Below are 14,167 nucleotides of genomic sequence, written 5' to 3'. Positions count from 1 at the left end.
TGCGGCTCCTTCTCAGTCCAGCCCTCAGTCCCATCAGTGGCATGGTGCCAGCAGTGACCCACACGGGAAGCAAGGGACAGGCCAGAAGAAGCTGTTCTGGGGGGCGGTGGGGGGGCTGCCGGGCTCCTCTGGTGGCTTCTGGGCCAGGCACTGTCCCTCTTGCTAACCAGAATGCCAAGCACATATTTTGCTGAGCCCCCTGCTTCTTATGCTGATGCTAATTTGGGCGCTTACCAGAGAGCTGCAGGATTTCTGTACCCGCTCCACCGCCGCCCCCCCACCCCAGCCCCAAGCAGATGTCAGGCTTCCCAAATGCAGGGCCACAAGAATTCACAGCCACAAGCAACAGGCTTTGATTAGCCGATGGTCTACAGCTCCTGCAACCCCAGGACCACTCCTCATTTTTCTCCCTTCCTCCTTTCCTCATCTTTTGTCCCACAAATGAGGGGCCAAGGAATAAAAGGAAGAGGCCCAGGGCTGAGTGAATTTCTGTACGTCTTGACCACGAATGACGAGCATTCAGAATGTATGCTGAACAGCTTGCAAATTAGAGCCCATTATTTCTGAGTGGATGACTCAGGCGCTTTTATAATTGGAATGTAGCACTGGGTATGGATCATTCTCCGTCTGTTGTTTTTACTCAGAAACATTTCGCTACAAGCAGAAAGTTCTTAAAAGTTAAGCCAGCGCTACAGTGCCAGGCAAGGCTGGAACAGCCCCGCCCGTGACCCCCGCTAGCCCAGGTTTGGTGCAGGGCCAGAGTGACGCCAAAAAGAACAGAGAGCAGTCCTCATGGCGTTTGTCTCTTTAGCGTTCAAAAGCAAGAAACAAGAGAGATGCACGCACCCACACACGTGAACACACACACACACGCATGCACCCTGCTGGAAATTCAGCCCCTGGCCCTGAATACATGTTGATCGTCTCTGAAAAGAGAGGATGCACTTGATGAATAATTTACCTTTTTAAAAAATATATAGACACTTCTCTGGAAACTTCACCCACGGAACGTTGCCAAACATCTTCCCCGGTGAATTTCCAGCAGGCCAGGGAAACGGGATACGGCAGGCCTCACCAACAGGACATCAGCCCCTTCCTTCTCTGTGAGAGCTGGAGCCGTCTGCTTGTACAGGCTCCTGCAGGGGCACCGTTCACGGCCACCTTCATGGGGGGTGACAGCCGCTCGCAGGCTCTCTCCTCGTTCTGGAATGAAGCGTCCAAGGCAAGGCGAGCGTGAACAGCCTGGCTCTGTGGCCCCAGTGGCATTTCCACAGAGGGGACCAAGTGGCCCATTGTCATGGTAGGGGCAAGGTTTAACGTTTTTGTCGCGCTGTAATGAAATCCCCGTATCTCGGTCTTTCCTGCAGGGCTGAAGTGGTATTAGGAAACATCATCAAGAAGAAGGGATGGAGGTAATTACCCTGTTCTCTCTGTGGTCAGTGTCCAGGGCGCACACAGGGAAAAGCGTGGAAAAGGCAGGCGGGAGGGAGGAGGGCACCGTGAGGGACAGATGCGTTCTGGGTCCTGGGCGAGCTCCGGCTAGGGCCCCGAAGCTGCTCTTTCCTATTGCCCAGTGGAGTGCTCAGTGAGGCCTCATTGGCCCTTGGGCAGCCGGCCAGTCCTTCGAAAGCCTGGAACTTCTCAGAACTGTTCTCACTGGGGCGAATATTCCAGCCCCGGGCTGTCTCCAGGGGTAGAGAGCATTCACACCGTGGTGGGGGATGCTGTGGTGAGGCAGGAAGCTTCGGCTGAGTCACCAAGTGAGGTGCCAAACTCCGTTCCCCAAGACCAGAGGCATCTCTGCTTGAGGGGGGAGTCGAGCGGGGTGGGGGGGGTAGTCCTTGTGCCCCTGACTCTGCTCCTCTGCCTCTGATCTCTACCTCTGGTCCAGCAGGGATTCAGGGGGCCAGGGAACTAGTTTGTGCTCTGATTTGTGTCAGGCCAAAAAGATCTGGACATGAGGACTTCCCGGATGGCCCGGGTAAGGCAGAGGGTGTAGCCACTGAGGAGAGGGACATCCTTCTCCGGACTTGGACTCCACCCTTTGCCACTGGCCCTACCTGTAAAGGGACCACGTCTGGCCTCCCTGGCAGGGCTGTCCTGAGGCTCGAGGGCCCGAGTCTGTCAAACGGCTGGCCAGCTAAGGGCCATCACACTTGTCTGGGGAGTGGTGGCCCTTGTGGCTGGGGTCCCCCCACAAGCTGCTCAGGGCCCTCCCACAAGGCGCTCAGAAGCCTGAGGGTTCCACCCTCCCCAGGACAGACGGGGCTGGGCACTCGCCTGCACTTGGGGGGCCCCTTGAGGCCTGCATGTGTTTATTTTCAGAAACAGCAGAAGCTGTTGTAAAGCTGCCCCCCAACCCCCCCCCCCCCCCCGCCAGCGAGTGCAAAACCCCCTGGGGACAGATGACAGACACCCTTCCTCTTGTCCCAACGGAGCTGTTTGTTTCTTCTCGGCTCTAATTCATCACAAAATTCCTCCTCACGCAATAATTAAAGGAAATCGCATGTATTAGTGGGTCCCCTGGTTAGGTCTTAGGTGAATACCTCGGGAAATGCATATCCGGTCACCCCCCTGCCTGGAGACGGAGCTCAAGGGGGCCACAGCTTCTGACTTTGAGGAGCTATTTCCTGAGCAGCCCCCCTGCTTCCAAGGGAGGAAAACACAACCACAGGGGACCCGGGCACCCCGTCCCCTGGGAAGGGTCTTGATGAGATGTGGCCTGGAGGCTCCATCCTTATCCCTGCCCATCCCTCCAGGACCAAACAGGTGTCAGCTCCTGCCTCTTGTGGATTCACAGCAGGAGGCCCGAATCTATTCCTTTCCCTCGGGGCTTTCCATCACCCCACACACCAGCTCCCTCACACCCCGGGTCCTGCGCCACCCACCTGTCTCTCCCTCCGGGTGCCCCAGGCTCTCCCCAAGGCCGTCCCACAAACCGCTTTCTGAAAGCCTGTCTCCGGCCTATAGGGGAAGAGCCAGCCTGCTTGGCCCCCTCGCCTTCGGCATCCCCACTGGAGCCCCTCCTTCTGCTGCAGCCCCTGCATTGACCTCCTGGGAGCGTGCTCCCTGCACCCCCCAGTGTGTGTCCTGCTCTGGGCTCTGGTCTGGTGCGTGAGACTCCATTCCCCCCCCCCGGCCCCCACTGCCCAACTTCAAAATGAGTTAGTTGCGTCTGTGGCTTGTCTCCTGGCTCAGCGGGGAGCCCCAGGACCCCGGGCTCGCACACGGCAAACATGAAATGATCTCGAAGCACCCTTTTCACACCCCGTGCTCCCAGATGAGAAGGGTGTTTAGGACCCTCTTTGTAAACTGAAGACACCCCTCCCCACCCCAGCTACGTCCAGTAACACCCCTCTTCTTCTGTTCGCAGACGGTCCAGCCTGGTCATCACCACCAAGATCTTCTGGGGAGGAAAGTAGGTGCAGCGCAGGCATGCTCCCGGCCGGGGTCAGGGGTCAGCAGCCACGGCCCCGAATCGGAGGCTCTCCCGGGGCGGGGGGTGTTTGTGCAGCCATCTGCCCCGGCCGGTGCCCAGCCCCACTGAGGGACATCAAGTCCCGGAAAAGCAGCTTCGGCTGAGTTGCCTTTTACTCAAACCTTGTTTCATTTGTATTTTTTACCTTCATGGGCTTGGTTTTTGTTTTTGTTTTTTTTCTTTTTCTGATTACAGGGGTAACATCCCCAAAACTCTGGAAAACCTAGAAAATTCGTGGACTGTCTCAACCACGTGCTACCTTCCCTGGCCACAGACCACCCCTGCCCGTTTCCAGCGGTCTGGCCCCTCATTGTCTCTAGGACCGGACCAAATCGGCTTCCTAGGAATTATAAATATGATTCATTCTTCACTTAAAAAAAAAAAAAAATCTAAGCAAAACAGAAGGGCCGATTGGAACCCGGAGTCCCCTCCCCCTGCATCCACCCCCACTCCCCCAGGCCGGCGGGGCAGCGCCCCTCCTCCTGGCTGCATGAACGCACCCCTGGAGCCTGTGGTTTGTCTCCCAAGTGGAATCAGATGCACGTGGCACTCACTGACCTACTTTTCTTGGCCTAACGTTGCATCATGAACATTTCCCCCAAAACCGCTTGCAACATCACACACGCTGTTGTGCTGTTTTTCAGAGCGGAGACCGAGAGGGGCCTTTCCAGGAAGCACATAATAGAAGGTGAGGGAGGCGCGCTGGCCCCACACGGCCCCTGAACCCACGGAGCCTCCTGCAGATGCCCAAGTGAAGGACACAGAGTGCCCCCGCCCACCAGCCACACATGCAGGCCTAGGCCTGGAGATGCCCCTCGCTCTGGTCCCACCCTCTCCTTCCACCCAGCCTCCGCGTCACCAGAGCAGGGCACCACCGCCTTCAGATGGGCATTGTGGTCCTGGGGAAGACAAGACAGGCCTGGGCCGGGCCCCATGCTGACTGGTGGTCCTGAGCAAGGGACATCACTTCCCCAAGCCTCTGTGGCAACATCTGTAAAATGAGTGTGGGAAGAGTGGCCACCTCTGGGATTTGGGGGAGGACTGGGAAGAACCCAGGAAAGGTGCAGACACAGCCAGGCGCTCTGTGCACAAGTGAGAGAAAGAGAGAGAGAGAGAGGCGGGGGGGGGGGTGTAGAGAGAGAGGGGTCGGGTAGGCTGTCCCGCTTATCCTATACTTGTGTCATCTTTGTGCCTTTTTCCACCTGGGCTCCCAGATGACACACCCGTCCCTTTAAGAATCACACGATTAGGGGGGCTTTGCTGCGGCCCCCGCAGCCCCAGCAGGCTCTGTGCGGCTCTGCTCTGAGCCCTTGCTCAGCGCTCACTGGTGATCTGCGCCTTTGGTGCGTGGACAGGGATGCAGCTCCCACTCCGTGCGGGAGAACCTGGCTCTCCATGTGGGCCCCCAGGGCGTGCAGGAGGGCACCCCTTCGTGCAGTCACAGAGCATTGGCCTGTGGACCCGACCACACGACCCCCCGCTTTGGGGCGTGCACCCACTTAGGTCCTGGCTTTTCTTCACCTCCGGTGGCGCCTGCCCACATGGGTCCCCACGCCGTGTGACGGCTCCGGGTGCCTGGGACCTCTTGCTCCCTGTGCCGCACGCAGGTGCGCGGGTGACACTGGCCCAGCAGTGTCAGTGAAGACGGTGACCACCCCTCCTGACTCCGCCCCCCAGGTCTGAAAGCCTCGCTGGAGCGGCTCCAGTTGGAGTACGTGGATGTGGTGTTTGCCAACCGCCCGGACCCCAACACGCCCATGGAAGGTGGGTTCTCCGCGGGGCACCCAGGCCTCCCGGCTGCTGGGGGCGGGCGGGGCGGGGGGGGGGGGGCTGGCACCTCCAGGCGGAGTCCCCGAGTCCCCGTCCTGGCCTTGGGTCCTTATGCACCTGATCCGTGCGGGCTCTACGCCCCCTCCCGGGTTCAGAACCGAGTGGAATGTTCTCTCCTCTCAGCTCTTACTATTCCGTAGCTAAATGAAGTCACGATACGATGGCTGTTTGCAACTGCTGTGTTCTTTTCAGTCATACTCCCGTTCTGCCGGGAGGCTTTAGGGGCCTCTTGCTCTGAGAGGTAAATTGTTACTTAGAGGAGCGGTGCTTTGAAAAGCAGTTTTGGTTTCTTTGCCGCGTATTTATTCTTTCCTCTCCCGCCATCTCCGCCCTCCCATCACCCCCCCCCCGCCCCCCCCCCCCCCCCCCCCCCCCGCCATTCCTGCTTCAGGCTCCTCATTTGTGCTTTGCTGCTTCAGGGATTTGGAAAATGAAGTTGTGTTCGAGTTATTTTTTCTTCATTTGTTTCTATATATACCGTGCACGCGTGCGTGTATATATTTGCGTGTGGGGTCTGTGTGGTCTGTTTGGTTTTTGTCTTTTCGTTTTTTTGTCTTTAAACAAAATGAGTATTCTGGGAAGATTTGTGCGTCCCCTCCCCACGCTCTCTGTCATGCCGCGCCTGTCCGTGTTCCCACAGCTATAAACTCTGGTCTCTTTAAATCTTTCTTTATCACCAGGGGACCCATTTAGTTCCTCCAAGTCAAGGACATTCATCATAGAAGGTACACAGTACCCTTAGCCCGACTATTGACTCCTGTGTCCAAGCTGCATTTTATGAGACAGTGTTTTTATTTACACCACTCTCTTTCCCCCCAAGACAAACTTCTCCATAAAATGCATAAAGGAAAAATAAGCACCCTATGAGAACATCTTGCAAGTGAAGGAAAAGCAAAGCAGTGTGGAGCCCCCGCCCTCACCCCCCGCCTGGCCAGCGCTGCCATTTCATTTCTCCTGCCCCCCCCGCCCCCCCGCCCCATGCATGACCCCCCCCACCCTGCCCCCCCAACCCCCCCCCCCCCCCCGCCTTGCACTGCCGTGATCCTCGAGGCCGGCTGTCTGTCCACCAGGGCTCCTCTTGATTTGAGGATGCTGGGATGGGCGCCTGAAACCTTGACCCTGGATGGTCTGGGAGAGGGTTGGGGAGACCAGGGGCCCACAGGAGTCAACACCGGGGGGATCCCTAGGACGAGCGGCCTCCAGCGCGTCTTAACGTTGTAGGTCACGTCTGCTAAGCTCCTGCCACAAGCAGAAGCAAAACACACCGGTGGCCAGCTGCCCCGTCACGGCACGCGGGCTCCTCCACGAGCATCGTGGCTGCGCGTGGTGCTCACGTCCCCTGAGCGGGCTGGGCCACCTGCCGCTCTCGAGCCCCCTGCCACGCAGCCCCACCCCTCCATCAAAACGCGGTCACTGGCCTCCTTGCACGATACCTACTCGAGCAGGCCAAACCCTGAGACCTGGCGTGGGCTCTGCCTGCCCCCGAGCTAAGGGCCGCCCCAGGGCAGGCCGTGGTCTCCCTGGGAGCCGGGCTGTGTCCCACAGTGGGAGGGCGCCTGCCCTGCCAACTGGTGCTGCCACCTGACCCCTCCCATGTATTATTTGTGACGAGGCAGGAGGTACTGTGGGTTCTGGCAGCAGCTGGAAGGATCGGGCCCTCCTGCTGCTGCCGGCCGGCATTAAATATTGAGGTGCAGGACAGTCGTCCCCAGTGGTCCCTGCATCTGGGGCCGCTGACATTGGCTTGGGCAGAAGCGCAGAGTGCCGGACTCCCGTGTGTGGGCCGGCCCACCCGGCCAGCCGTGCCCGGGACCCCTTCTCTCTCAAGCTGGTCGCAGGCTCCGGCGGGCTGCTGCCCCGGTGGCCCGCCCCGCCCCCCAGGCACCCGGCGGACCCCCTCTCTGCATGGAAGAAGGGGTGCTTCAGTGTATCGTGCCATTTCCCGGGTGAGGAGACAGCTGTGCTGAGGGATGAGAGGGAGCCAGGCTGGGGAACGAGGGTGTCGCTTCCCTCTCCGGCATGCGGGCCGAGGCCGTGGCTGAAAAGAATCGGCGGTTACACTGCATGGTCACAGGGACCCTAGGAGTGTTTCTGAGGAAGCCGACAAGGACAGCGGCCAGAAGCCTGAGCTTGGCCTTGGGTGTGGGCAGATATCTTCCCGGGCCCCCCGGGCTTTCCGACAAGAGCTGTCCCCCCTTGGCATCGAGTGGTGTGGGCAGTCAAACCGGGCGGCCTGTCGGTGGTCCCTGGGGGTTGGGGCGGGGCTTCGGGCCTCCCTGCCAGCCTCCTCCCGAGGATGGGCAGAGAGGAGCCCAGTCCCCGACCTTGGAAGGAAGGAGAGGGCAGGGGTTCGGCCTGAAGGCCTGGAAGGCGAGGTGTGATTTTTCGGGGGCCCCTGGGCGTACCTGCCCCAAGGACCAACACCCCAGAAGCCCCAGCTACCTTAGCTTTCTACCGAAAGAGGGGACCTCGGCCGAAAGGGGCGCTCAGGGACCCGGGATGGGGGGGGGACTACACCCCAAAACAGAGGTGCCGTTCTCTGCGGGAGAAGGTGCCCAAGGGTCTGTGCCATTCAAGGGGGAGCTTGGGTGAAACAAAGCCCGCATTCTCCTTCCTTCCTCCGGCTCCTCCCCACCCCCCCTGCCATCTTCAGGGGCCCCCCAGCCCCCCGCCATGTCGGCAGCCGATGAGCAAGCCACCTGGGAGAGACAGGACTTCCAGGGGTCAAGGTTGCCGCTTCGTTTCGACAGACACTTGTTCTTGAGCCCCCCTTCCTGCCCTGCCTGTGGCGTGACACTTGCAAGCACTGTATGGGACCAGCGAGGAGTCTGACGACGCAGCCCTTCTCCCCGCAAAGCTGAGAGACATTTGAGGTCTTTAAATTCGAGGCCAAGTATGTCGTTAACACCACAGCATCCCCGTGGGCTGAAACAGCCTGGTGCGGGAGCAGTAGGGAGACTATGAGTGGCAGATTTTCATCTCTCAGAAACTTTTTTTGAGTACTAGAAAGAGTGTATCGTGTAGCCGGGGCGAGGGCCCCTTGCCTGCTCCTGGGCTGGTTTGAGAATCCGGGACGGATACAGACGGGGCTTTCCATGTCCACTTCCGGCTCTTGGCGGACACATCTGGAACCATCCAGGGCCCCACCCTGCCCGCTGTCCGGACGGATGCCATTATTACCTCTCTATTCAGTCCTCCGGATCCCAGGGAGAACCTGGGACACCCCGAAGCGGGGGGGCTCGAAACAGGCAACTTCCTGTTGCCCTCTGCCAATGTGATTCGTCCCCAGACTAGAGACGCACCCCCCCAACCATTCCACCGTCTAGAATGACATCCTCTGATCTCACCTTTCCCTCCTCTCTCCAATCCGCCATAGAAATGCCACCGTCCATCTAGAACCCATTTTTCAAAGATTCCGTAAGACTCATAACTACTGGGGGAAATTGTTTTCAAGGCCAGCTGCTTGGGCTGTGGTTCCCTTTTTCCTGTGGTCCCTGGAAACCCCAGCCACACCCGACTCTGGAGCCAGGAAGTACATTGCTTGCAAGACATCTTTGCAGCCCCCCACCTCCTGCTCCACCTGTCTTTGCAGAATGTCCCCCAGGCTGGGCCCCATGCCCCCAGTCACCCCACCCCCGACCCGCAGTGTCCCTTCTCTCCTGACAGAGACCGTGCGCGCCATGACCCACGTCATTAACCAGGGGATGGCCATGTACTGGGGCACGTCACGCTGGAGCTCCATGGAGATCATGGTACGGCGACCTCATCGGCATATGTGTGTCCATGGGGTTCCCTGCCCCATTCTAGGGATGAACACCCAGGACTCTGGCTCGTTCAGTGCCATTGGTCCCGATGGCACAGACAACTTGGTACTACAGGGAGGGACAGTATGGTAACCTGTGGCAGCCACATCTGTAGGCAGTGCTCTTAACTTGGATCCCAGCACTGTGTGGCCCTGGACAGATGGCCTCACCTCTCTGAGCCTTGGTTTTCGCACCTGTAGAACAAGACCGCTAGCATGACCCCCCAGGAGGCTGTTCTGAGGGCGAGAGAACAGTTGCGAAGCTCTTAGCAGAGAACCTAGAGCTCAGCCAGCGCTCGGCAGCAGTAACAGTACCAGCCACTTGCACCCGGCTCTCATGATGCCCCAGCTGCCGTTAGACTTGAGGGCCTCATGCGGACTGACTCCCATTGAAACCTCCCCTATGCCCTAGGAGGAAGCGTTACTGTCATCCTGTTTCTCAGATGTGGATACCGAGGCACAGAGAGGTTAAGTAACACACCCAAGGTCAGCCAGCTCACTCTGAGGTGGGTCGCCAGGTGTAGCGCCCGGCCTGGGCTGCCTCAGAATGTGCGCTGCTGTTGGGAGCCCGGCTTCCATCTCCTAATCCGTCACGTTTCCCACACTTTCAGGAAAGCATCCCCTTCCTTGTCATTTCCCTCCAGGAGCCATCAGGGACAGAGGACTGCAGATGTCTCTTGGTATCAGGGTATCCCAGGAGGGTCAGCGGGGTGGCGCTGTGCTCCTCAGAGGTTGGAGAGCAGAGGCCTGGGGATCGGGTCTTCCCAGGACTGGCTCTGAGGCTGACCTGCCACCCCTGCCTCCAGGGCCCTCCGGCCTCAGCCCTTCCCGTGCCCCTCCTCCCAGAATTCCCCACATCCCGGTATCCTTGGGGGGGGGGGGGTTCTCCTCTAGTGAGCCCCAGATTTCTACTTCATCACAAAAATTAAGCAGAATTTTCAAGTTCAACACAACTCTAGGAGCCTGTGATTTTAATCAGCCTTTGGCATTCACAGCATTAATGAGTACTTGCTATTTCTCTGAAGCTGCCTGGAGCCAAGAACAGGGCTCTCTGAGGTGTCAGTATCCTATTCCATTTTACAGATGCAAAAACTGAGTCTGAAACCGAAGAGGAAAGGGCCTCTCATGCTGGCAGGCAGGGCTTCCCCAGGAGTCTTGTCAGGAGACATCAGCCCTGGCTCACACCCATCCAGTAGGAGCAGAGGGAGAGTCTGCAGAGTCCAGACCTTGAGCTCCAAGTCCCAGAAATGGGCTGATGCTACGTTTCCTCCTGACGTAGCATTTTCCTGACACTGCCACCATCATCCCAGGGCCAGGGCCCTGGAATAATGATCATGATAAAAACAGTAACACCATAGCAGGCAGGCACTGCCCTCCTGAAGGCTGTGAACGCCGTTGGCTCACTTGACCCTCACAACATACAGGGAAACTGAGGCACAGAGGGGTGAGCTCCTTGCCCAAGGCCACCTGGCCAATAAGTGCCAGAATCCTCCCCATGCCTTCAACGCTGGGGTCCCATCCCGTTTTCCCAGCAGAGACGGTAGGGGGACAGGCTACCGGTTTCCCAGGAAAGCGGTGAATTTCCCCGGGGAGGAGTGTGGGGGGAGAGCAGGTGAGCCGGCTGTTTCCTGGGGATGTCTTTGTGTCTCCTCCATGCTGCCCGAGCAGCCCCCCAGACCCACTGACGGACAGGGACCATCCACGGTCCTATTTGCGTTCATAGGAGGCCTATTCCGTGGCCCGACAGTTCAACCTGATCCCGCCCATCTGCGAGCAGGCCGAGTACCCACATGTTCCAGCGCGAGAAGGTGGAGGTCCAGCTGCCGGAGCTCTTCCACAAGATAGGTGGGCTCCCCCCCGCCCCGCCCCGTCCCGTCCTTTCTCCCCTGCCCCGCCCCTTCCTCTCGCCCGGCCCCTCCTCGCTCCCTAGCTCCGCCCCTCCTCTCGCTCCGCCCCTCCTCCTCCTCCTCGCTCCCTAGCCCCGCCCACACCCCGGGCCTGACCTCGCCTGGCTTTCCTCTCCCAGGAGTGGGCGCCATGACCTGGTCACCTCTGGCCTGCGGCATCGTTTCCGGAAAGTACGACAGTGGCATCCCGCCCTATTCAAGAGCCTCCTTAAAGGTGAAAGAGCTGCCAGGCTGGGAGGAAGGGACGGGCACGTGACGGGCATTTTGGATCGATGAGATTTGGGGCGGGGCCGCCGCAATGGGTCTGGGCGGGGCTTCCTGGGCCCTTGTGGGGGCCGTTCCAGGAAAAGCGAACTTGGAGCCCTTGCTGGCCGGATCCCACCTCCGGAAAGGCCGTCCTCTTCTTGGGATGCGCCCCCCCGGGTGAAAGGTCCCCTTCACATCCCTCGCCACCCCCAGCTGGGTTCAGCATTGACAACGTGGGCTGGGCGGACCACCTGTGCTATTTGGGATGGCCCCTCCCACGACGGGTACCCCCCCTACACACTCTCTAGGCCAACTCTGAGACCTCTGGGCTGGGGGCTGCAGAGCTGCTTCATTTGTCCCTCAGAGGCCACCCCCTGGGACAAGTTCCCCCCACGCAGACACGCCTCTGGCAGTGGGGACTCAGGAGGGTCTCCCAAATGCAGGGTTTGGGGGATGAGAAGCAGGCAGAGAAAGGCCTACTCAGGTCAGGGCAGATCCAGCACTGGAGCCCCCCTGCCTGGGGTTCAAAGACAGGAAGGCCTGTCCCACCCACTCCTGCCCAATCCACACCGAGATCAGAGATTCCCTGGAAGGCATTGCAATCCCAGGGGTGGGGGCAGGTAAGACCACAGCTCCCCCAGAGCCTGGGGAAGGGGTCCTCTGGGCCAACGGCCAAAGCATTCCTCTTCCCCCACCCCCACTTCACCCCGGGCTTGCCAGGCCCCCGGTCCTGACTCGGACCCCGCCTCAGTGACCCTGAAGCTTCTGGCTTCAGATTCAGCAGGCCCCATCCTTCCACCTGCCCAGGTCTGTTCTGCAGTGGGACACGGTTAGGCAGGGGTGGGGGTGCTACCTTGGCACAAATCACCAGCTGTCTGCACGCAGAGGTCCAGGTGACCTGCCCTCACCAGTTGGCTGTGCTTTCTCCCCCCCCACAACCAGGGCTACCAGTGGCTGAAAGACAAGATCCTGAGCGAGGAGGGCCGGCGCCAGCAGGCCAAGCTGAAGGAGCTGCAGGCCATAGCTGAGCGCCTGGGCTGCACCCTCCCCCAGCTGGCCATAGGTAACTGTGCTGGGGGGGAGGGGGGAGGGTTGACCGTGGTCCCCGGGGCCACACCTCCATCAGGCAGCCATGGGCAATGGGGCCCTTACATTCATGGGGAGAGAATGGGGGGTGGTCCCTGAGCACTTGGGCCCCCTCCCCCTCCCCCCCCCCCCCCCTGCAAGCAGTTGGTGCCTGGGCTTCCGCAGAACCCAGCATGCAGAGCTGTAGGCTTACGGGGACCCTCCTGGGCACCCTCAGCCCCATGACCAAAAGGCTGGATCTGTGTGGCCCAGTTAGGGACAGGGCAGAGCCAGAAAGGGCCCCTGCCCTGGGTGTGTCCCCCCTCACCTCTGGTCTTCCTGCCCCAGCCTGGTGCCTAAGGAACGAGGGAGTCAGCTCCGTGCTCCTGGGTGCTTCCAGCGCAGACCAGCTAATGGAGAACATCGGAGCGATACAGGTGGGTCGGGGAGGGGGCTGCTGGGTGTGTCCCCCCCACCCCCGGCCCTTGGGCTGAACGCAAGGTACCGCTCCGTCGTTTGTCCAGCACGTGTTTGCTGGGCACCTGCAATGTGCCAGGCACCGTGCTGGGCGTCTGGGCTACGTCACTGAGCCAGTAAAAGCCCTGCTCTTGAATTCAGAGCACACAGTGGACAGTAAATGAGGAAATTAGAACATGAGGGTGACAAGCACTGTGGGGAAAAATTGAGCAAGGTCCGGGGCACCAGTGGGCACAGAACAGGGTGGGGGTGCCGTGGGCCCCGGTTTGAAGGGGGCCGTGGGGGTAGACTTGTTGAGAGAGTGCCGCGTGAGCAAAGGCTTGAAGGGTGAGGAGTGAGATGTGCAAATTACCTGGAGGAAAAGCATTCTGGGAGCAAAGGAGGCACAGGTGGGCGTGGGCGGAGCAGAGGGGGTGGGGCAGCGCCTGGGGCACTAAGGACTTGGGAGGTTGTTGGGTGAGACGGGAGTCCCCAAGAGCACAGGAGGGGCAGGACCCCTCTCTGCCTGGCTGCTGAGTGGGGGAAGGGCTTTAGGGAGCAGGAGGGGGTGAAACAGAAAGACCCGCAGGGAAGTGACGGCGGGCCCCCTGGGAGAGGGCTGTTGATGGTCCCTGGTCCCGAGCTCAGCTGCTTGGCTCCTAGATGTTCAGGACGGGTTGAGGGTGAGGGAGAGTCCAGTCAGAGTTAGCCCGTGGGGTTTTGTTACCTGGAAGGGTGGCCTTGCTGTTGGTTGAAATAGGGAAGGCTGGGAAAAGTAGGTTAGGGGTGCGGAGATCCGGTGTCTGCCCTGGAATCTGTATTTTATGCCTGCCAGACATAGTTCTAGCACGTTCTGGCATTTGAGGTGCAGAGCGTGTACCAGGGCAGGCTTCCTCTCTGCCCCAGACCTTCTGGAACCCAAAGCAGCATAGCCCCCATCGGCTTCAGCGGGACGCTGATGTGATGAGGCAGGACAAGCCTGGGCCAGCAGTGGCCGGAAGACTGTCACCCAGCCTCCTCCACAGGCCCGTCCTGTCTCCTTGGTGGGATTCTGATTAGCCCTTGTCCTTCCTTGCCCGCAGGTCCTTCCAAAACTGTCGTCTTCCATTATCCACGAGATTGATAGTATTTTGGGCAATAAACCCTACAGCAAAAAGGACTACAGATCCTAAGAAGCCCCCGGCCGCTTGCCCGGACAGTTTCTGTTTCCCTCCAGTCTCTCTGTTCGCTCGCTTAAGCTGTTTTGAAGCCAAGTCAGGGGTGTGGTTTGCATCAAAAAGAAAACATCACGCGGCACGAGATGTTGTGGGAAAAAGATCTCAAAAGTCGCTGCTAAGACACCATTCGCCGCTTCGCGGGACGGAATTCTGACCCGTGCTGGGG

At 59.6% G+C, this 14,167-nt stretch overlaps 1 protein-coding gene across 1 annotated transcript in view; it reads left to right on the top strand.

Annotated features, from left to right (window-relative positions):
• KCNAB2 (potassium voltage-gated channel subfamily A regulatory beta subunit 2) overlaps window positions 1-14,085 on the top strand; it is a 39,678-nt gene extending 25,593 nt beyond the window's left edge. Inside the window, 12 exon segments of the mRNA XM_053899068.1 lie at window positions 1,368-1,412; window positions 3,374-3,418; window positions 4,123-4,166; window positions 5,156-5,242; window positions 5,989-6,033; window positions 8,975-9,060; window positions 10,834-10,896; window positions 10,898-10,955; window positions 11,137-11,231; window positions 12,206-12,326; window positions 12,677-12,765; window positions 13,867-14,085. Coding sequence (XP_053755043.1) covers window positions 1,368-1,412; window positions 3,374-3,418; window positions 4,123-4,166; window positions 5,156-5,242; window positions 5,989-6,033; window positions 8,975-9,060; window positions 10,834-10,896; window positions 10,898-10,955; window positions 11,137-11,231; window positions 12,206-12,326; window positions 12,677-12,765; window positions 13,867-13,956 — 868 coding nt within the window. The 3' untranslated portion in view covers window positions 13,957-14,085.
• Window positions 14,086-14,167: the final 82 nt, after the last annotated feature.

The sequence above is a fragment of the Panthera pardus genome, unplaced genomic scaffold (assembly GCF_024362965.1).
Source record: "Panthera pardus isolate Hobbes unplaced genomic scaffold, ASM2436296v1 HiC_scaffold_11, whole genome shotgun sequence".
NCBI lineage: Eukaryota > Metazoa > Chordata > Mammalia > Carnivora > Felidae > Panthera > Panthera pardus.
Note: the sequence above shows the minus strand (reverse complement) of the source record. Positions and strands in the feature narration are given on the sequence as shown.